Source organism: Theropithecus gelada, chromosome 7b (genome assembly GCF_003255815.1).
Source record: "Theropithecus gelada isolate Dixy chromosome 7b, Tgel_1.0, whole genome shotgun sequence".
In the NCBI taxonomy this organism is placed as follows: domain Eukaryota; kingdom Metazoa; phylum Chordata; class Mammalia; order Primates; family Cercopithecidae; genus Theropithecus; species Theropithecus gelada.
In genome coordinates this window covers 35,539,602-35,562,848 of record NC_037675.1, presented here as the reverse complement: position 1 = coordinate 35,562,848, position 23,247 = coordinate 35,539,602, and the positions used below count along the sequence as shown (strand labels likewise).

The 23,247-nt window shown below is 43.5% G+C and overlaps 1 protein-coding gene across 1 annotated transcript in view; it reads left to right on the top strand.

Annotated features, from left to right (window-relative positions):
* The window catches only part of EAPP (E2F associated phosphoprotein), a 28,019-nt gene extending 5,708 nt beyond the window's left edge, over positions 1 to 22,311 (top strand). Inside the window, exons 3-6 of the mRNA XM_025393010.1 lie at positions 902 to 997; positions 5,367 to 5,484; positions 9,955 to 10,065; positions 21,740 to 22,311. Coding sequence (XP_025248795.1) covers positions 902 to 997; positions 5,367 to 5,484; positions 9,955 to 10,065; positions 21,740 to 22,016 — 602 coding nt within the window. The 3' untranslated portion in view covers positions 22,017 to 22,311. The remainder of the gene's footprint in view (positions 1 to 901; positions 998 to 5,366; positions 5,485 to 9,954; positions 10,066 to 21,739) is intronic.
* Positions 22,312 to 23,247: the final 936 nt, after the last annotated feature.

Sequence of the window (23,247 nt, the reverse complement as noted above, 5' to 3'; positions counted from 1 at the left end):
GAAAGTAGGACTCTTTGACTGGGCGCAGTGGCTCACGCCTGTAATCCCAGCACTTTGGGAAGCCGAGTTGGGTGGATCACGAGGTAAGGAGCTTAAGACCAGCCTGGCCAATATGGTGAAACCCCGTCTCTACTATAAATACAAAAAATTAGCCAGGTGCGATGGCAGGTGCCTATAATCCCAGCTACTCAGGAGGGTGAGGCAGGGGAATCACTTGAACCCGGGTGGCAGAGGTTGCAGTGAGCCAAGATCGTGCTATTGCACTCCAGCCTGGGCAACACAGTGAGACTCAGTCTCAAAAAAAAAGGAAGTAGGACTCGTCAGCATTGATTTCCATGTTGATATGCTATGTATTAGCTGGAAAGATCTGAAAGCATATAAAAATATAATAAAAACTAAAGCTGATGCTAACTAAAGAATTAGGGATATGGGCATATGATGACGTAAGTATAGGTAATGTCATGGCCCTGGGCACAACTGAGGAGAAGAATGTGTCCTTGACTCATTCCTCCTGACTTCCTTGTAGGGTTTTTACCCTTTTTCTCCTAATGTTTCTTAGAACAAAATGTTTGTTCTATGTTCTGCATAGTATATTGCATGACTGAAAGGTAGAGATATGTGTGCTGGTAGCCTGAAAATATGGCTATTTTATTTAATGAGATTTGTAGGAAGGGAGAGAGAAGAATTTTCTGAAGATTTGGAACATTTTAAGGAGGGCCAGTTCTCTGTAACTGTATAGGGCATAGACATCGAGTAAGTCACTGATGTGAAAATATTTCACCATCAAATGAGATTGTGAATGAGTTGATATTGCTTTGAGGTGATAGAAGAATATATGGAGTTTTTCACCTTGTGAATTATGTATGATTTAGTCTGTAAACTTTACTTCTGGTTTGAATAGGATCTTCCTCAGGAAATGGAAAAGTTGCCACAGCTCCGACAAGGTACTACGATGATATATATTTTGATTCTGATTCTGAGGATGAAGACAAAGCAGGTAAGTAGCCTATTTACCAGGTTAAGCAGTTATATTTTATAAAAAAGGGTTTACCTAACAATTATTGGATGTAAGGATTTCCCTCTGAGTTTGGTCTTTTAAGAAATTACGACCAAACTCAGAGGGAAATCCTTACCAGCTACTTGGGAGGCTGAGGCAGGAGAATGGCGTGAACCCGGGAGGCGGAGCTTGCAGTGAGCTGAGATCCGGCCACCGCACTCCAGCCTGGGCGACAGAGCCAGACTCAGTCTCAAAAAAAAAAAAAAGAAATTACGGCTGGGCATGGTGGTTCACGCCTGTAATTGCAGCACTTTGGGAGGCTGATGCAGGCAGATCACCTGAGGTTGGGAGTTTAAGACCAGCCTGGCCAACTTGGCAAAACCCTGTCTGTACTAAAAGTACAAAAATAAGCTGGGCATGGTGGTGCATGCCTGTAGTCCTAGCTACTTGGGAAGCTGAGGCAGGAGAATCACTTGAACCCGGGAGGCAGAGGTTGCAGTGAGCCGAGATTGCACCACTGCACTCCAGCTTGGGCAACAGAGTGATACTGTCTCAAAAAAAAAAAAAAAAAAAAAAAAGTAAATTGGATGCCATTTATGTGAAAACAAAAGCAGGATTGATTAATAAGAAAAACTGGGGGCCAGGCATGGTGGCTTAATGCTTGTAATCCCAGCACTTTGGGAGGCAGATGTAGGCAGATTGCCTGAGGTCAGGAGTTTGAGACCAGTCTGGTCAACATGGTGAAACCCCATCTCTACTAAAAATACAAAAAAATTAGCCGGGCTTGGTGGCGTGCACCTGTAATCCTGGCTACTTGGGAGGATGAGACAGGAATTGCTTGAACCAGGGAGGTAGAGGTTGCAGTGAGCTGAGATTGCACCACTGCACTCCAGCCTGGGCAACAGAGCAAGACTCCGTCTCAAAAAAAAAAAAAAAAAGCTGGGGATGCAAGCTTGTGAGGACATGGCACCAACAGTGGTGCTACTTGGGTGTACCTAGGAAGTAAGAGAGAGTGTGTCCCAACTCAATACCTCCCCTCCTCGGGGCTCTTGCCCCCTCTTCCTTTAGGTTCCCTATAGCAGCATTATTTGTTTTCATGCCTGCAAATAGTTTCTATGTTTTCATCCTCCTGCAGATTTTTTTTTTTTGAAACGGAGTCTTGCACTGTCACCCAGGCTGAAGTGCAGTGGTGCTATCTCAGCTCACTGCAAGCTCTGCCTCTGGGGTTCACGCCATTCTCCTGCCTCAGCCTCCCGAGTAGCTGGGACTACAGGCACCTGCCACCACTCCCAGCTAATTTTTTGTACTTTTATCAGAGATGGGGTTTCACTGTGTTAGCCAGGATGGCCTGGATCTCCTGACCTCGTGATCCACCTGCCTTGGACTCCCAACTTTTATTTTTTTTTTTTGAGACGGAGTTTTGGTCTTGTTGCCCAAGCTGGAGTGCAATGGCGCCATCTTGGTTCACTGCAACCTCTGCGTCTTGGGTTCAAGCAATTTTCCTGTCTCAGCCTCCCGAGTAGCTGGGATTACAGCCTCCTGCCACCACGCCCGGCTAATTTTTTGTATTTTTAGGAGAAACGGGGTTTCACCATGTTAGCCAGGCTGGTCTCGAACTCCTGACCTCAGGTGATCCACCTGCGTTAGCCTCCCAAAGTGCTGGAATAACTGGTGTGAGCCACCATGCCTGGCCTCCTCTTGCAGAATTTTTCTTAATGCGTTGCTTTTTAATCAGCCTCTGTGTTCTTCAAAATTGAATTTTTATAAAATTTAAGCAAAGTTGAACATAACAAGAGCTAAAACTAATTATTTCAGTAATTACACTGAAATATTTGAGTAACAAATTTCTGTGGTAAACAATATTATACTTTTATGCATTATTACTTAAATATTGACCTGCTAGAATGTACGTGTTTATTTATTTATTTATTTATTTATTTTGAGATTGAGTCTCGCTCTGTCACCCAGGCTGAAGTGCAGTGGTGTGATCTCAGCTCACTGCAAGCTCCTCCTCCCAGGTTCATGCCATTCTCCTGCCTCAGCCTCCCGTGTAGCTGGGACTACAGGCACCCGCCACCACGACCGGCTAATTTTTTTGTATATTTAGTAGAGACGGCGTTTCATCATGTTAGCCAGAATGGTCTCGATCTCCTGACCTTGTGATCTGCCCGCCTCGGCCTCCGAAATGCTGGGATTATAGGCGTGAGCCAACCGCGCCCAGCCTTGTTTATTTATTTTTTAGGCAGAGTGCCACTCTGTCACCCAGGCTGGAGTGCGGTGACACAGTCTTCGCTCACTATAGCCTCTGCCTCCTGGGTTCAAGCGATTCTGGTGCCTCAGCCTCCCTGGTAGTTGGGACTACAGGCGCACACTACTGTACCTGGTTACTTTTTCTATTTTTAGAAGAGACAGGGTTTCGCCATGTTGGCCATGGTGGTTTGAAACTCCTGATCTCAGGTTGTCTGCCCACTTTGGCCTCCCAAAGTGCTGGGATTACAGGCATGAGCCACCACTCCCTGCCTGCTAGAATATATTCAAAAAGTCTAGTGTATGTAGATGGCCATGGTGTTTTTTTTTGTTTTTTTTTTGTAGAGATGGGGTCTTGCTTTGTTACTTAGGCTGGTGTCGAATTCCTGGCTTCAAGCGATCCTCCCAAAATGCTGGGATTACAGATGTGAGCCACTGTGTCGGACCTCATACTGTGTTTTTTTTTTTTCAATTCACTTTTGAAATATTTTTGTTCTAATTTTAGTAGCATTTTATATGTGAGAATACGTGGAGAATTCATACATCAAAAATAATTTCTATTCTTGGCTTGTTTTGAGTGGCTCTTTTGAGTTTCTGAATTCTCATTGTTTGAACTTAGTCCTTGAAATACCAGTTTTGGGTAAATAAACAATTTTTGCCTCCTTTATCATTTTATTGCCTTATTAGTTGGAGAAGAACTTTATTTTTTACATTTTTGTTGAATTTTTTACTTTTTTAGAGATAGGTCTTACTCTGTCACCGAGGCTCCAGCAGTGCAGTGGTGCAATTATAGCTTACTACATCCTCAGACTCCTAGGCTCAAGCCGTCCTCCCAGTTCAGCTTCCCTAGTAGCTAGGACTACAGGTGTACTAGGACTACAGGTGTGCCTGGCTAATTTTTAATTTTTATTTGTGTAGAGATGGGGTCTCATTATGCTGGCCAGGCTGGTTTTGAACTCCTGGCCTCAAGTGATCCTCTTGTCTCAGCCCCTCAAAGCTCTAGAATTATAGGTGTGAACTACCGCACCCCACCTGGACAAGCACTTGTTTAGATGAAGGGTTTTTTTAACTTTTTTTTTTTGAGACGGAGTTTCGTTTTTGTTGCCCAGGCTGGAGTGCAATGGCACAATCTCGGCTCACCGCAACCTCCACCTCCTGAGTTCAAGTGATTCTCCTGCCTCAGCCTCCTGAGTAGCTGGGATTACAGGCATGCTCCACCATGCCCGGCTAATTTTGTAGTTTTAGTAGAGACAGGGTTTCTTCATGTTGGTCAGGCTGGTCTCGAACTCCCAACCTCAGTTGATCTTCCCCCCTTGGCCTCCCATAGTGCTGGGATTACAGGCATGAGGCACTGCGCCTGGCCTCTGGCCTTTTTTAACTTGTTTTTTTTTGGAGACGGAGTTTTCGCTCTTTTGCAGAGGTTGGAGTGAAGTGGCACGATTTCAGCTCACTGCAACCTCTGACCCCCTACCCAGGTTCAAGCGATTCTCCTGTGTCAGCCTCCCAAGTAGCTAGGATTATAGGTGCCTGCCACCACGCCTGGCTAATTTTATATTTTATTTTATTTTTTTTCTTTTTTGTTGAGACAGAGTCTCGCTCTTGTCACCCAGGCTGAAGTGCAGTGGCATGATCTCGGCTCACTGCAACCTCTGCCTCCTGGGTTCAAGCAATTTTTCTGCTTCAGGCCTCCAAGTAGCTGGGATTACAGGTGCCCGCTACCATACCCAGCTAATTTTTGTATTTTTAGTAGAGACAGGTTTCACCATGTTGGCCAGGCTGGTCTCAGACTCCTGACCTCAGGTGATCTGCCCGCCTTGGTGTCCCAAAGTGCTGGGATTACAGGCGTGAGCCACTGCCCCTGGCCCTAATTTTGTACTTTTAGTAGAGACGGGGTTTTGCTATGTTGTCCAGGCTGGTCTCGAACTCATGACGTCAGGTGATGCACCCACCTTGGCCTCCCAAAGTGCTAGGATTACAGCTGTGAGCCACTGAGCCCGTCCCTTTTTAAACTTTTTAGGGAAAATATAAATAAATGTGTAGCTTGGGAAATGAGACTATTCATTTAAAGAAGTGTGAATTTGACACATGATTCTTAGCCATATCCTAACATTTTCAAAATCAGTACAGGTGACCAAGAAAAAAAAGAAGAAACAACACAAGATTCCAACAAATGACGAATTACTGTATGATCCTGAAAAAGATAACAGAGATCAGGCCTGGGTTGATGCACAGAGAAGGGGGTAAGAACTTAAAGTTAATGTTTAGAATCTTTAGGAAAAAATGATTGAAAGATGATTTTTACTACATTCACATTTTGAATATATGTGTATATGTTTACACAAACACATACACACACACAAACAAAAAAGTTTGAGGAAAAAACTGCTCAATAGTTTATTTTGAAAATAAGCAGCAAATTTTAGTGAGACAATTTTTTTTTAATTTTTAATTTTATATTTTATTTTATTATTATTATTATTTTTTGAGACGGAGTCTTGCACTGTCACCTGGGCTGGAGTGTGGTGGCGAGATCTCGACTCACTGCAACCTCTGCCTCCCGGGTTCAAGAGATTTTCCTGCCTCAGCCTCCCGAGTAGTTGGGATTACAGGCGCCCGCCACCACGCCCAGCTAATTTATTGTATTTTTAGTAGAGACAGGGTTTCACCATGTTGGCCAAGCTGGTCTCAAACCCCTGACCTCGTGATTCACCCACCTCGGCTTCCCAAAGTGCTGGGATTATAGGCGTGAGCCCCTGCACCTGGCCCGACAATTGTTTATTTTTTAAAAAAACTCGTTGAATTCAGGCTGTGTTAGTCAATCTTTCCTTCAAGAAAAACTGACTTTTTTTTTTTCAGATGTTATTTTAAATTACTTTGAGATTAAGAGTTTATGTGGATGAGCCAGGGTAGTGGCTTATGCCTGTAATCCCAGCCACTTTGGGAGGCTGAGGCAGGTGGATCACCTGAGGTCGGGAGTTTGAGACCAGCCTGGTGAACATGGTGAAACCCTGTCTCTACTAAAAATACAAAAATTAGTGGGGCAATGGTGGTGCACACCTGTGATTCCAGCTACTCAGGAGGCTGAGGCGGGAGAATCGCTCGATCCTGGGAGGTGGAGGTTGCAGTGAGCCGAGATCACGCCACTCCACTCCGGCCTGGACGACAGAGTGAGACCCTGTCTCAAATAATAAAAAGCTTTTGTGGATGAAGAGTGGATTTAACAAATTGTTCTTTTTAACTACTTACAAATTTGATTTTTAAAAATTGAGATGAGGCTGGGCATGATGGCTCAAGCCTATAATCCCGGCACTTTGGGAGGCCAAGGCGGGTGGATCACTTGAAGTCAGGAGTTCAAGACCAGCTTGGCCAACATGGCAAAACCCTGTCTCTACTAAAAATACAAAAATTACCTGGGTGTGGTGGCGTGTGCCTGTAATCACAGCTACTCTGGAGGCACAAGAATTGCTTGATCCCAGGAGGTGGAGGTTGCAGTGAGCCGATATTGTACCACTGTACTCCAGCCTGGTTGACTGAGACTGTCTGAAAAAAAAAAAAAAAAATTAAGATGAAGCTACTCTAGGTACACTGCTTATGGGGTATCCCTGCTCTGCAAGGAGCAGTTAAAATTTTTTTTTTAAATGAAATTCACATAACAACATTGCCCACTTTAAAAGTGAACAATTTAGTGGCATTTAATACCATTCACAATGTTGTACAGCCACCATTTTTATGTAGTTTCAATGATTTTCATCATCCCAAAAGGAAACCCTGTACTGTTAGGTAGTTTCCCTACCCTTCCCCTCAGCCCCTTGGCAGCCACTGATATGTGCACTGTCTCTGTGGATTTGCTTATTTTAGATATTTCATATGAATGGGATATTACATAGTATGTGACTTTTTTTATCTGGCTGCTTTCACTGGGCATAGTGCTTTTGAGGTTCATCTACATTTTATCATATGTCAGTACTTCTCTACTTTTTATGGCTGAATAGTATCCCATTGTATGTCTATATCACAATTTGTTTATCCTTTCATTCACTGAGGGATGGATGTTTGTGTTGTTTCCACACCCTTTGCCCCCACCTTTTTTTAAGAGATGACTGGGCTGGAGTGCAGTGGTGCAGTTACAGCTCACTGTAGCCTCAAACTTCTGGGTTCAAGCACTCCTCCTGCTTCAGCTTCCTGAGTAGCTGTGACTGTAGGCACACACTGCCTCCCAGGTTCAAGCACTCCTCCCACCTCAGCCTTCTGAGTAGCTGGGACTATAGGCACACACCGCCTGGCTAATTAAAAATTTTTTTTTAGTGGCGAGGTCTAGCCATATTGCCCAACGTGATCTTGAATTCCTGGCCCCAGGTGATCCTCCTGTCTTCACCTCCTGTGCTGGCATTACAGGTGTGAGCCATTGTGCCAGGCCTTTTTTTTTTTTTTTTTTTTTTTGAGATGGACTTTTGCTCTTGTTGCCCAGGCTGGAGTGCAAATGCGATCTCAGCTCACTGCAACCTCCTCCTCCCAGGTTCAAGCGATTCTTCTGTCTCAGCCTCCTGAGTAGCTGGGATTACAGGCATGTACCACTGCGCCTGGCTAATTTTGTATTTTTAGTAGAGATGGGGTTTCTCCATGTTGGTCAGGCTTGTCTCGAACTCCTGACCTCAGATGATCCGCCCACCTCGGCCTCCCAAAGTTTTGGGATTACAGGCGTGAGCCACTGCACCCAGTCTTCTTTTTATTAATTTAAAGACAGGGTCTTGCTCTGTTGCCCAGACCGTAGTGCAGTGATGCTATCATACCTCAATGCAGCCCTGAACTCCTGGGCTCAAATGATCCCCCTGCCTCAGTGTCCTGAGTGCATGTTTGTTTTTTTTGTTTCTATTTAATTTTTAATAGACACGAGGTCTTGCTATGTTGCCTAGGCTGATTGATCTTAAACTCCTGGGCTCAAACAATCCCCTCCTGCCTTGGCCGCCTTAAGTGCTGGGATTACAGGTGTGAGCCACCATGCCCAGTTTATGCTTATTTATTTTTATTTTCTTTTTTTTTTTTTTTTTTTTTTTTTTTGAGACGGAGTCTCACTGTGTCTCCCAGGCTGGAGTGCAGTGGCGCGATCTCGGCTCACTGCAAGCTCCGCCCCCCGGGTTCACGCCATTCTCCCGCCTCAGCCTCCCAAGTAGCTGGGACTACAGGCGCCCGCTACCGCGCCCGGCTAGTTTTTTGTATTTTTAGTAGAGACGGGGTTTCACCATGTTAGCCAGGATAGTCTCGATTTCCTGACCTTGTGATCCACCCGCCTCGGCCTCCCAAAGTGCTGGGATTACAGGCTTGAGCCACCGCGCCCGGCCTATTTTTATTTTCATTTTATTTTTTAAATTTTCTTATAGAGACAGCGTTTCACCATGTTGCTCAGGCTGGTCTCAAACTCATAGGCTCAAGTGGTCTGCCCACCTTGGCCTGGGATTACAGGTGTAATTCCAGCATGGCTCTATGCTTATTTTTGTTTTTGTTTTTTTGGGATGGAGTCTCGCTCTGTCACCCAGGCTGGAGTGCAGTGTCAAAATTTCGGCTCACTGCGACCTCCACCTCCCGGGTTCAAGCAGTTCTCTGCCTCAGCCTCCCAAGTAGCTGGGATTCTAGGCACCCGCCACCACGCCCAGTTAATTTTTGTATTTTTAGTAGAGACGGGGTTTCACCGTGTTGGCCAGGATGGTCTCAATCTCTTGACCTCGTGATCCACCCACCTCGGCCTCCCAAAGTGCTGGGATTACAGGCGTGAGCCACCACTCCTGGCCTTGATACATTATTATTAATCAAAGTTCATAATTTTAAAAAATTTCCTTAGTTTTTATGTACTGTTCTTTTTCTGTTTGAGGATCCCATGTAGGATAGTACATTACTTTTAGTTATCATGTCTCCCTAGGCTCTTCTTGACTATGTCAGTTTCTTAGACTTTCCTTGTTTTCAGTGCCCTTAATTACTTTGAGGAGCACTAATCATGTGTAGGAGGCCCCTCTGTTGGAATTTGTGTTGTTTTCTCTCATAATTAGGATGGGATTATGAGTTTTTATGAGTGAGAACATAGAAGTAGAGAGCCATTTTCATCACATTGTATCAAGAGTACATACTACCAACCTGAATTGTGTGTGTTGATGTTGACCTTATCACCTTGCTGACCAGCGTTAACTTTCTCTACTGTAAAGTTAGTCTTTACCCGCCTTACCATACTGTACTCTTTGGAAGGAAGTCACTGTGTCCAACCCAGACTTAAGGACTAGGGAGTTATACTCCACCAATGTGAGGGAAGAACATCTTTATAGATTATTTAGAATTCTGTGTAGGGATTTGTCTGTTCTCCCCCATTTATTTATTTATTCAGTACATTTATATTAGCATGGACTCGTGGGTATTTATTTTATACTTTGGGTTGTAGTCCAATACTGCTTTATTTTGTTGCTCAGTTTGTTTCAGCTTTGGCAGTTGGTGACTCATTCAGTTGGCTCCTGTTTCCCTTTGTCATAACCACCTCACTGTTTTGTTTTTGTTTTCTTGAACGTCTTTTCTGGCACTAAAAGATGCTCCAGGTTCATCCTGTGTTCCTCATTCCTAGAATTAGCCATTTCTCTGAAGAGTACTAGTTCTTTTTATTGGAAAATGACACTAGAAACCAAGATCTGGTTTTAATATGTTTTTCTCCCCACTTTCTTCTTCTGTTCTAGTTACCATGGTTTGGGACTACAGAGGTCACGTCAACAACAGCCTGTTCCAAATAGTGATGCTGTCTTGAATTGTCCTGCCTGCATGACCACACTTTGCCTTGATTGTCAGAGGTAATGGATGAAGGACACACACACACACACATTTTGTTTAAATCAGAAACAGACTTTTTTTTTTTGAAGACAGAGTCTCGCTCTGTTGCCCAGGCTGGAGTGCAGTGGCACAATCTCGCTTCACTGCAGCCTCCGCCCCGTGGGTTCAAGCGAGTCTCCTGCCTCAGCCTCCCAGCTAGCTGGGATTACAGGTGGCCACTACCATGCCTGGCTAGTTTTTGTGTGTGTGTATATCTAGATTTAGATCTATCTATATATGTAGATCTAGATCTAGATCTATATATATATTTTGTTTTGTTTTGTTTTGTTTTGTTTTTTTGAGATGGAGTCTCTGTCGCCCAGGCTGGAGTGCAGTGGTGCAATCTCGGTTCACTGCAACCTCTGCTGCCCAGGTTCAAGTGATTCTCCTGCCTCAGCCTCCCAAGTAGCTGGGATTACAGGCGCCTGCCACTACACCCAGCTAATTTTTGTAGTTTTAGTACAGACAGGGTTTCACCATCTTGGCCAGACTGATCTTGAACTCCTGACCTTGTGATCCACCCGCCTTGGCCTCCCAAAGTGCTGGGATTACTTAGGTGTGAGCTACCACAGCCAGCCTTATTTTTGTATTTTTAGTAGAGACAGGGTCACACCGTGTTGGCCAGGTTAGTCTCGAACTCCTGACTTCAAGTGATCTGCCCACCTTGGTCTCCCAAAGTGTTGGAATTACATGCGTGAGCCACTGCGCCCACCCCAGAAACAGATGGGTACTCAGGAATTCTGATAAGGTTCTGTACTTATATTCTTGGTGCTGTGTGATTAATCTTTATACAATTAATTTTGGTTATATATAGTTCTATTAAAAGTAGCTTTTATACTTTTAAAGCTGGGCACAGTGACTCATGCCTGTAATCCCAGTACTATGGGAGGCTGACGCGATCACTTGAGCCCAGGAGTTTGAGACCAGCCTAGGCAACATAGTGATACCTCGTCTCTACAAAAAAAAAAAAAAAAAAAAATTAGCTCAGTATAGTGATGTATGCCTGTAGACCCAGCTACTCGATAGGCTGAGGTGAGAGGATGGCTTGAGCTCAGGAATTCAAGATTGCAGTGGGCTATGACCATTGCACTCCAGCCTGGGCAACAAAACAAAGGTGAGATTCCCCATCTCTAAAAAAAAAAAAAAAAAGGTTCTTTTCTAGTGCAAAATAGCGGCATAGAAGCAAACTGGCTTTCCTTCCACCTGCAGAATACCAAAACCAAATATACAGCACTGAAGCTATCACCACCAGTATCCCAGATTGCAGTATAAGGAGGAGACAGTTTCTAGGGCCACGGAGAAGTGAAAAAAACTTAAAGCAGACAGTAAGAGAATTGTTCTTCCATATCTGCTTATCCTTCTCCACAATCTGCCTGGCACCAAGTGAGCAGAAAAATTCCCCTGAGCTCAAGATTTTTACATTAGAAAAAGTGAGATTGAAGTGTACAACCAGCTTCTTTACCTTTTTGAGTTCTCTAGTAAGAGATTTGTTCCTGCCTCAACCCATAGGAAGCACTGAGAGTGGCTGAAGGAAAAAATATCACTGAGGATAGCCAGAGACAAAGAAGGATATAGGCAGAGACAAAGCCAGGTCCCAAGTGTGAACCCTTAGCCAGCATTCCCATCCTGCTAGGATATCCCTGTCCTCTTTGGGACCCACCCGCGGCTTCATTTGGAACAGGCAGCACTCTCAGTGTTTACTAGAACTGTGGCTTAAAGTGCCATCTAGTGCCAAAAAGGAAGCAGTGACATAGTGGGAAGAAAGAAGAAAGAATATCAACATGCAAATTGCAAATTATAAAGTATCTCTAGGTAAACATAACTAATAACCAAAAAAAGCCAAGCAGAGAAGACTGGAATAAATAATCCTTCAATACAAAGACATACATTTACATCCACAAGACACAGTAGCAAATGGAACCATGACCTCTTCAAATGGATAAAACAAGGAATCAGTGACTGACCCCAACAATACTATGATGTGTGAACTCTCTGACCAAGAATTCAAAATAGCAGTTTTAAGAAAATTCTCCAAGACAGCCCAGACAATTCAGAAATTTATCAGAGAAATTTAACAAAGAGATCAAAATAATTTAAAAAAAAAATTATGGGCACAGTGGCTCATATCTGTAATCCCAGTACTTTGGGAGGCCAAGGTAGGAGGATGGCTTGAGGCCAGGAGTTTGAGACCAGTCTGGGCAACATAGTAAGACTCTGTCTCTACAGAAAATGAAAAAACTTAGTTGGTGTGTTGGCATACGCTTACAGACCCAGCTACTTTGGAGGCTGAGGTGGGAAGATCACTTGAGCCCAGGAAGTCGAGGCTGCAGTGAGTCATGATTGTGCCACTATACTCCAGAATGGGTGGCAGAGTCAGACTCTGTCTCTAAAAGAAGAACAAAATAAAATACAACAGAAATCTGGGAACTCGGACGGGCGCAGGGGCTCATGCCTGTAATCCCAGCACTTTGGGAGACCGAGGCGGGCCAATCACGAGGTCAGAAGATTGAGACCATTCTAGCTAACACGATGAAACCCCCCTCTGCTAAAAATAAAAAAAATTAGCTGGGCATGGTGGCAAGCGCCTATCATCCCAGCTACTCGGGAGACTGAGGCAGGAGAATTGCTTGAACCCGGGAGGCAGAGGTTGCAGTGAGCCGAGATCATGCCACTGCACTCCAGCCTGGGCGATGGAGCGAGACTCCATCTCAAGAAGAAAAAAAGAAATCTGGGAACTCTGAGAAATACATTTGCTGAACTAAAAAATTCATTAGAGGCTCTCAACAGCAGAAAGGATCAACAAAAGAAAGAATCAGTGAGCTTAAAGATACACTGTTTGAAAATGCACAGAGGAGAAAGAAAAGGAATGAAGATCTCCTACAAGATATAAAATATTACCTCAAAAGATTAAATCTAAGAATTGGTACTCAAGAGGGAGTAGAGCAAAAGCAAGGGGTAGAAAGCTTATTCAAAAAAATAATAGCAGTAGCTGGGAATGGTGGCTGACACTTGTAATCCCAGCACTCTGGGAAGCGGAGGTGGGTGATCACCTGAGGTCAGCAGTTCAAGACCAGCCTGGCCAACATGGTAAAACCCTGTCTCTACTAAAAATGTAAACAAATTAGCTGGGCGGGGTAGTGCATGCCTGTAATCCAAGCTACTTGGGAGGCTGTGGCAGGAGAATCGCTTGAACCCAGGAGTCAGAGGTTGCAGTGAGCTGAGATCACACCATTGCACTACAGCCTGGGCAACAAGAGCAAAACTTGGTCTCAAAAATAATAATTATAATAATAATAGCAGAAAATGTCCCAAAACTTAAGAAGAAGATATTTATGGCCAGAGAACACCAAACACATTTGACCCAAATAAAACCACCCCCAGGCATATAACAATAAAACAATAAAACTGTCCAAAGGTTATGGACAAAGAGAGGATCTTGAAAGGAGCAAGAGAAATGAAGCAAATAACATAAAATAGCTACAGTTCATCTGGCAACAGACTTCTCAATGGAAACTATACAGATCAGGAGGGAGTAGAATGAAAAAAAAAGAAATGCCAGCCTGGGTGTGGTGGCTCATGCCTGTAATCCAAACGCTTTGGGAGGCCGAAGCGGGTGCATCACTTGAGGCCAGGAGTTTGAGACAAGCCTGGCCAACATGATGAAACCCCTCTCTACTAAAAATATTTAACAATTAGCTGAGCGTGGTGGGATTTGCCTATAATCCCGGCTATTTGGGAGGCTGTGGCACGAGAATTGTTTGAACCTGAGAGGCACAGGTTGCGGTGAGCTGAGATTGCACCACTGCATTTCAGCCCGGCAGACAGAGTGAGACTCTGTCTCAGAAATAAAGGACTGGGCATGGTGGCTCACGCCTGTAATCCTAGCACTTTGGGAGACAGGGGTGGGTGGATCACCTGAGGTCAGGAGTTCAAGACCAGCCTGGCCAACATGGTGAAACTCCGTCTCTACTAAAAATACAAAAATTAGCTGGGTGTGGTGGCACGTGCCTGTAATCCCAGCTACTGGGGAGGTTGAGACAATTGCTTGAACCAAGGAGGTGGAGGTCGCCGTGAGCCAAGATCATGCCACTTCACTCCAGCGTGAGTGACAGAGTGAGACCCTGTCTCAAAAAAAAAAAGAAAAAAATAGAGAAAAGAAAGAACTGGGCCAGGTATGGTGGCTCATGCCTGTAATCCCAGCACTTTGGGAGGCTGAGGCAGGTGAATCACCTGCGGTCAGAAGTTTGAGACCAGCCTGGCCAACACGGTAAAACCCCATCTCTACTAAAAATATAAAAAATTAGCCGGGCATGGTGGCAGACACCTGTAATCCCAGCTACTCAGCAGTCTGAGGCAGGAGAATCACTTGAACCAGGGAGGTGAAGGTTGCAGTGAGCCAAGATTGCGCCACTGCACTTCAGCCTGGGCAACAAGGGTGAAACTCTGTTTCAACATTAAAAAGAAAAAAGAAAAGAAAAGAAACTTGTTATATCTGTAAGATTTTTTTTGTGAGCTTCATGATAACCATAATGCAAAAACCTATAATAGATTCACCAAACTCAAAAAGCAATGGATTAAAACATACTACCAGAGAAAATCACTTAATCACAAAGGAAGACAGTAAGGAAGGGAAGAGTTACAAAACAACCAGAAAATAAGTAGCAAAATGCCAGTAGTTGTATTAGTCTGCTCTTGCACTGCTATAAGGAAATAACTGAGACTGGATAATTTACAAAGAAAGAGGTTTAATTGGCTCACAGTTTCACAGGCTGTATAGGAAGCATGGCTGAGGAGGCCTCAGGAAATTTTTTTTTTTTTTTTTTTTTGAGAGGGAGTCTTGCTTGTTACTCAGACTGGAATGCAGTGGCACAATCTTGGCTCACTGCAACCTCCACCACCCAGGTTCACGCAATTCTCCTGTCTCAGCCTCCCAAGTAGTTGGGACTACAGGCACACGCCACCACTCCTGGCTAATTTTTGTATTTTTAGTAGAGATGGGGTTTCACCATATTGGTCAGGCTGGTCTTGAACTCCTGACCTCAGGTGATCCACCTGCCTTGACCTCCCAAAGTGCTGAGATTATAGGTGTGAGCCAGCACGCCTGGCCAGGAATCTTTTAATGATGGCAAAAGGCAAAGGAGAAGCAGGCATATCTTACACAGCCAGAGCAGGAGGAAGAGACAGGGAAGGTGCCACATACTTTTAAACAATCAAATCTTGTGAGTACTCACTATCACAAGAGCAGCACGAGGGGAAATCTGCCCCCAAGATCTAGTCACCTCCCATCAGGTCCTACCTCCAATGTTGGAGATTACAATTTGACATGAGATTGGGGTAGGGACACAAACCCAAGCCATATCAGTAGCAAATCCTTACTTATCAGTAATAACACAATGTGAATGGACTCACTTCTCCAAATAAAAGGCAGACAGTGGCTGAATGGATCAAGAAACAAGACTCAACTGTATGCTGCCTAGAAGAAACTTACTTCACTTGTAAGGACACATGGACTGAACATGAATGGGAAAAGATATTTCATGCAACTGGAAACCAGTATAGGAATAGCTGTCCTTAAAACAGACTATAAATCAAGGACTGTAAAAAGGAAACAAAGAAGTTTACTATATAAAGGGGTCAATTCAGCCAGAGGAATTTATATAACAGTATAAATATCTATGCAGCCAACATTGGAACTCCCAGGTACATAAACATTAATAGATCCAAAGGGGCTGGGCACAGTGGCTCGCGCCTGTAATCCCAACACTTTGGGAGGCCGAGGTGGGAGGATTACCTGAGGTCAGGAGTTGAAGAGCAGCCTGGCCAACATGGTGAAACCCCATGTCCAAAAAATGCCAAAATTAGCTGGGCATGATGGCAGGTGCCTGTAAGCCAGCTACTCGGGAGGCTGAGGCAGGAGAATCGCTTGAAGCTGGGAGGTGGAGGTTGCAGTGAGCCAAGATTGTGCTGTTGCACTGCAGCCTGAGTGACAGAGTGAGACTCCATCTCAAAAAAAAAAAAAATCTGAAGGGAGAGACACAATACAGTATTAGTATTGCAATACAATAATAGTAGGGGACTTCAACACCCCACTCTCAGTAATGGACGGATCATCCAGATAGAAAACCATAAAGAAACATCAGAGTTAAACTACACAGTAGACCAAAGAAGCCCAACTGACATTTACAGAACGTTTCACCCAAATAATCTAATGATATACCTCAAAGAACTAGAAAAGTGGGACAGACCAAATCCAATGTTAATAGAGGGAAAGAGGCTGGGCATGGTGGCTCACACCTGTAATCCCAGCACTTTGGGAGGCTAAAGCAGGTGGATCACGAGGTCAGGAGTTTGAGACCAGCCTGACCAACCTGGTGAAACCTCGTCTCTACTAAAAATACAAAAATGAGCCAGGTGTGGTGGCGTGCACCTGTAATCCCAGCTACTCAGGAGGCTGAGGCAGGAGAATCGCTTGAACCTGGGAGGCAGAGGTTGCAGTGAGCCAAGATCGTACCATTGCACTCCAGCCTGGGCAACAGAGCGGACTCCATCTCAAAAAATAAATAAAAGGAAAGAAATAATAAAGATCAAGGCAGGAATGAATGAGATTGAGACCCCAGGAAACCCAAGCAAACAAGCCAGAAGATTAATGAAATTAAAAGTTGACTAATTTAAAAGATACAATTGACAAACCTCTTAGACTAAGAAAAAAAGAGAGAAGGCCCAAATAAATTAGAAACAGAAAAGAAGGCATAACAACTGAGACCATAGAAATACAAGGAATCAGGCTAGGCGCGGTGGCTCATGCCTGTAATCCCAGCACTTTGGGAGGCCGAGGTGGACAGATTAACTGAAGTCAGGAGTTCGAGACCAAACTGACCAACATAGTGAAACCCTATCTCTACTAAAAAACACAAAATTAGCCAGGCATGGTGGTGCATTCCTGTAATCCCAGCTACTTGGGAGGCTGAGGCAGGAGAATCACTTGAACCCAGGGGGCAGAGGTTGTGGTGAGCTGAGATCACACCATTGCACACCAGCTTGGACAAGAGTGAAACTCCATCTAAAAAGAAAAAGAAATACAATTGGCCAGGTGTGGTGGCGCACACCTGTAATCCCAGCACTTTGGGAGGCCAAGGTGGGCGGATCACGAGGTCAGAGGTTGAGACCATCCTGGCTAACACGGTGAAATCCCATCTCTAATAAAAATACAAAAAAATTAGCCAGGCATGGTGGCGGGCGCCTGTAGTCTCAGCTACGTGGGAGACTGAGGCAGGAGAATGGTGTGAACCTGGGAGGTGGAGCTTGCAGTGAGCCGAGATTGCACCAGTGCACTCCAGCCTGGGCGACAGAGTGAGACTCTGTCTCAAAAAAAAAAAAAAAAAATACAAAGAATCATTAGACACCATTACAAACCATTATATGCCAACAAATTAGAAAACCTAGAAGTGAATAAATTCCTGAACACATACAGCCTACCAAGATTGAACCATGAAGAAACAGAAAAACTCAACAAACCAATATTGAGTAATGAGATCAAAGCCATAGTAAAAAGCCCCTTATCAAAAAAAAAAAAAAAGAAAAAAAAAAAAAAAAAAAACCCAATACCTGATGGCTTAAAAAGATAAAAACAATTTTAACCAAAACTTAAAAAAAAAAAAAAAAAAAAAAAAATTGAGCAAAATATTGGAATACACATTTCTCAAAAGAAGACATAGAAATGGCCAACAAGTATATGAAAAAATGTTCAACATCACTAATCATGGATGGAAATGGACATCATGGAAATGGAAATCAAAATCACAATGAGATATCTCACCCTGTTTAGAATGGCTTTTATAAAAAAGACAGGGAATGTGGGATGCTGGTGAGGATGCAGAGAAAGGGGAACCCTTGAACACTGTTGGTGGGAATGTAAATTAGTATAGCCACTATGGAAAACTATGGAAGTTCCTCAAAAAACTAAAAATAGAACTACCATATGATCCAGCAATTCTGCTACTGGGTATATATCCAAAAGAAAGGAAATCAATATATCAAAGCAATATCTGTACTCTCATGTTTATTGTAGCACTAGTTACAGTAGCCAAAATATCTACCTAAGTGCCTATTGATCAGCAGGATGAATTATAGTTTAAAATAATCTATTGTAGAAAAAATTATTGTATATTTCACAATAGCTAGAAAAGAATAATTCAAATGTTTCTGGCATAAAGAAAAGATAAATATTGGCTGGGCATGATGGCTCATGCCTGTAATCCCAGCACTTTGGGAGGCTGAGGCGGGCGGATCACCTGAGGTCAGGAATTCAACACCAGCCTGGCCAACATGATGAAACCCTGTCTCTACTAAAAATACAAAAATTAACCGGGCATAGTAGCACGTGCCTGTAATCCCAGCTACTCAGGAGGCTGAGGCAGCAGAATCGCTTGAACCTGAGAGGTGGAGGTTGCAGTGAGCTGAGATCACAACATTGCACCCCAGTCTGGGTAAGAGTGAGACTCTGTCTTAAAAAATAATAAATAAATAAATATTTAAGGTGCTGGATCTCTCAATTATACTGATTTGATCTTTACAAATTATATGAATATGTTAAATTATCACATGTACCCCCTGAAAATATGTGCATCTATGATATATTGATAAAAATTTTTATTTAAAAAGTAGCTTTGCTAATAAAGCACTTGCCAGTGCTAATAAGGATTCGGTGAAACTGCGTATGTGTTGTGCAATGATGTAATACCTTAAAAGAAAAACTATATCTCTACTCACAGCACTTCTGATACCAAATGTGTGGAGCTTCCGCCCCCCCCCATATCAAACAATTTTCAATTTTCTGTGGACATGGAGTGTCCTGCAATATAATTCGGACACTACCTGGAGTTAGTGCAGAACCCACAGGTTGAGATCAGTCTTATTAAGACTGCCTCCACCACTTCAGATGCCATTGCAAGTAGGAGGTCCCTAGGTTACCCATGCCTTTTATCCAATTGGCCTGTAAATTAGGGATTCCTTTTTTTTTTTTTTTTTTTTTTTTGAGACAGGGTCTCACTCTGTCACCCAGGCTGGAGTACAGTGGCACCGTCTCTGCTCACTGCAACCTCCGCTGCCCAGGTTCAAGCGATTCTTGTGCCTCAGCTTCTCAAGTAGCTGGGACTACAGGCGTGCGCCACCATACTCCGTTAATTTTTGTATTTTTAGTACAGATGGGGTTTCACCATATTGGCCAGACTGGTTTCAAACTCCTGGTCTCAAGCTATCTGTCCACCTCTGCCTCCCAAAGTGCTGGGATTATAGGCATGATTTTTTTCTTCTATTAGTAGCCTTATTAAGTGGCTGTCTTAGTACATCTTTTGAATCAAGTTAACTGAAAATAAATAATGATATGGGTGGTCGATTTGTTCTAGGAACTAATGAGTAACCACTTGTGGTTTATTCTTATTACCTGGCTTGAGGTTTGTGATGATTTGTAACAATTTTTTACTGTACATATGAGCCTTAAGCATTTTGCATATAAGTTAACAAAGACTTTGTTTATGAGATGAGGTCTTTGTACTTAAGTTGCCTCTCTTCCAATTAAACCATAACACGGGGTTCCTATATTCAAAAGTTTCTTCATGATCTAATTGGCCCTGGTGAAAATTACGTTCCATATTAATGCAAGGTTCTAATACAATGGAGTAGGTTTTTTTTTAATGAAAATTTTATTTAAAGTTTGGGGAAATGATTTAAGACTTCTAAGAGTGTTCTTTTTTTTTTTGAGCTGGAGTCTCATTCTGTCACCCAGGCTGGAGTGCCGTGGTGCAATCTCGGCTCACTGCAACCTCCACCTCCCAGGTTCAAACGATTCTCCTGCCTCAGCCTCCTGAGTAGCTGGGATTACAGGCATGTGACATCATGCCTGGCTACTTTTTGTATTTTTAGTAGCGACGGGGTTTCACCATGTTGGTCAGGCTGGTCTTGAATTCCTGACCTCGTGATCCGCCCGCTTCGGCCTCCCAAAGTGCTGGGATTACAGGCATGAGCCACTGCACCCGGCCTTCACCAGTGAGTGTTCTTTAAGAAAATAGTTTAGGTTGGGCACGGTGGCTCACACCTGTAATCCCAGCACTTTGGGAGGCTGAGGTAGGAGATCGCTTGAGGCCAGGAGTTTGAGACCAGCTTGGGCAACATAGGGAGACCCCCCCCGACAAAAGAAAAAATTAGCCACGCATGGTGGTGTATTCCTGTAGTCTTAGCTAATTGAGAAGCTGGAGTGGGAGGATCACTTGACCCCGTGAGGTAGAGGCTGCAGTAAGTCATGATTGTGCCACTGCACTGCAGCACTCTTGCTCTGGGCAAGAGAGTGAGACCTTGTCTCAAAAAAAAAAAAAAGAAAAAAAGTTTAGAAAAAATGATTTGTTTTGATGCACAAGGGATACAGAGAAAGGGAAAAATATATATTAACGTGATAAGGGATTCTTAGAGATCTGAGACAGATAAAGTCATGCAAGCAGTTACAGTTAATACAAGAAACTAGAACTATTTATGTTTGAAGATATTTTTTGAAAGGTTAGATTATTTTTCCCTGAGAAGTGCCCACTTGCACATTCTTACTTCCTGGTGGTTTTGATGGTAGTGAAGGTGAAGGTTAATATTTGGAGCTAGTGAGTGCACAGTTTGAGCTCACTGTTTTTAGCCAGATAGGTATTTTTGTTGCATGAGGTCTAAGGGAAAAAAAAAAAAAACTTACTAAGTGGGAAAATAAGTAGGAAAATATTACATATATGAGGTGAACAAAGTCGGGGGATGGTTTCTGGATGAAATTGTTCTACCTTGGATCATCAAGCATTAGTTAGATTCTCATAAGGAGCACGCAACTTAGATCCCTCGCATGCGCAGTTCACGATAGGGTTCACACTTATAAGAATGCAATGCTGCCGCTGATCTGACAGGAGGCAGAGCTCAGTTGGCAATGCTTGCTTGCCCGCTGCTCACCTCCTGCTGTGCTGCCCAGTTCCTAACAGGCCACAGGCTGGTACTGGTCTGTGGCCCGGGCTTTGGGGACCCCTACGTTAGACTGATCAAATATATAATAGCTAAGAATAGACATTATAAAGTCAGAAGCTCCTTAAGCTTTTAAACCTGTAGCTTTTACTAAAATGTTGACCACAATGGCGCCATCTAAAATGAGAAGAGGGCAGGGTCTCAGGCCACAATGTGAAAAGACAGTAGTCAAAGATTAGTGCACATTATCTGGCAAGTTTCCAACAACTTTTTTCTAAGTTTAAAGAGCAAATAAATTTTTTTTCCCTTGAGATAAAAGTTACTTCCAAAAAGCAGAAGGAAAGAGACACATTTCTTCTTTATACTGTTATATACTAAAATGTTTCTTCTGCCCGGTGCAGTGGCTTGTGCCTGTAATACCAGCTACTAGGGAGGCTGAGGCAGGAGGATCACTTGAGGCTAAGAGTTCAAGGCTGCAGTGAGCTGTGTTCACAAGTTTTAATTATTCTTAAAACAACTGTTTAAAATTTCTTTAAACTTGCTTCTTTATTCCTCTGTCTTTACTTTGGTTGGTATTTCAGTTAAGTTTTTGGTGTTCTCAAATTTTATCTAAATGGATAAACTATTAACATAGAACATAAATCCCAATTCTCCATTTTGTTTTTCTCTTAGGCATGAATCGTACAAAACTCAATATAGAGCAATGTTTGTGATGAATTGTTCTATTAACAAAGAGGAGGTTCTAAGATATAAAGCCTCAGAGAACAGGAAGAAAAGGCGAGGCCATAAGAAGATGAGGTCTAACCAGGAAGATGCTGCCGAGAAGGCAGAGACAGATGTGGAAGAAATCTATCACCCAGTCATGTGCACTGAATGTTCCACTGAAGTGGCAGTCTATGACAAGGATGAAGTCTTTCATTTTTTCAATGTTTTAGCAAGCCATTCCTAAACAGCCCAACTGGCATTTAATTACCCAATACTGTATATAAGGCAAATATGGACAGTTACTTTCCTCCTGCCTGTTCATAAGTGACACTGAGGAAGCAGTGTTTCTCTTTATAAAGAAGAATAGTTGTCAGCCTTCATTCATCTCTTACATCTCTCACCCTCTTCTTTTTTTTTTTTCCTTTGATTTTCCCCCCTTATTGATGGGACTGATTCATTCTGTTTTTGATGAACATTTGGAAATGGGGGGCTTTTTATTAAGGCTCTTTAGAATTAAAATGTTCTGGAATTATAAGCAATCTTTGTTTCTGAGTATTATTTTTTTTTTTTTTTTTTTGAGACGGAGTTTCGCTCTGTCGCCCAGGCTGGAGTGCAGTGGCCGGATCTCAGCTCACTACAAGCTCCGCCTCCCGGGTTCACGCCATTCTCCTGCCTCAGCCTCCCGAGTAGCTGGGACTACAGGCGCCTGCCACCTCGCCCGGCTAGTTTTTTGTACTTTTTTAGTAGAGACGGGGTTTCACCATATTAACCAGGATGGTCTCGATCTCCTGACCTCGTGATCCGCCCGTCTCGGCCTCCCAAAGTGCTGGGATTACAGGCTTGAGCCACCGCGCCCGGCCGTTTCTGAGTATTATTTTTACTTTGGATGTAGCTTTGATGTAATTAAACTGGAAACTCTTTCCTGAATTGTCTGTATTGTTTTTGCTAAGATGTATCTTTATTCACCCCCCACCCCACAGGATGGAATGACAATATTTAGTAACTGTTACAATTGTGTGGAGTAGGCCACTAGCCTTGGCTCCTGCCTGTAATCCCAGCACTTTGGGAGGTCAAGGGCGTGGATCAGGAGTTCAGGAGTTTAGGAGTTTGAGACCAGCCTGGCCAACATGGTGAAACCCTGTCGGTCTCTACTAAAAATAGAAAATTCAACTGGGCATGGTGGTACGCACCTGTAATTCCAGCTACTCAGGAGGCTGAGGCAGGAGAATTGCTTGAACCTGGGAGCCAGAGGTTGCAGTGAGCTGAGATCGTGCCACTGTACTCCAGCCTGGGTGACAGAGTAAGACTTTGTCTCAAAACAAACAACAAAGAAACAAACAATTGCATGGAGTAGGTACTGTCAGATGCTTTAAGAAATAAAGGTCCGGCCGGGCGCGGTGGCTCAAGCCTGTAATCCCAGCACTTTGGGAGGCCGAGACGGGCGGATCATGAGGTCAGGAGATTGAGACCATCCT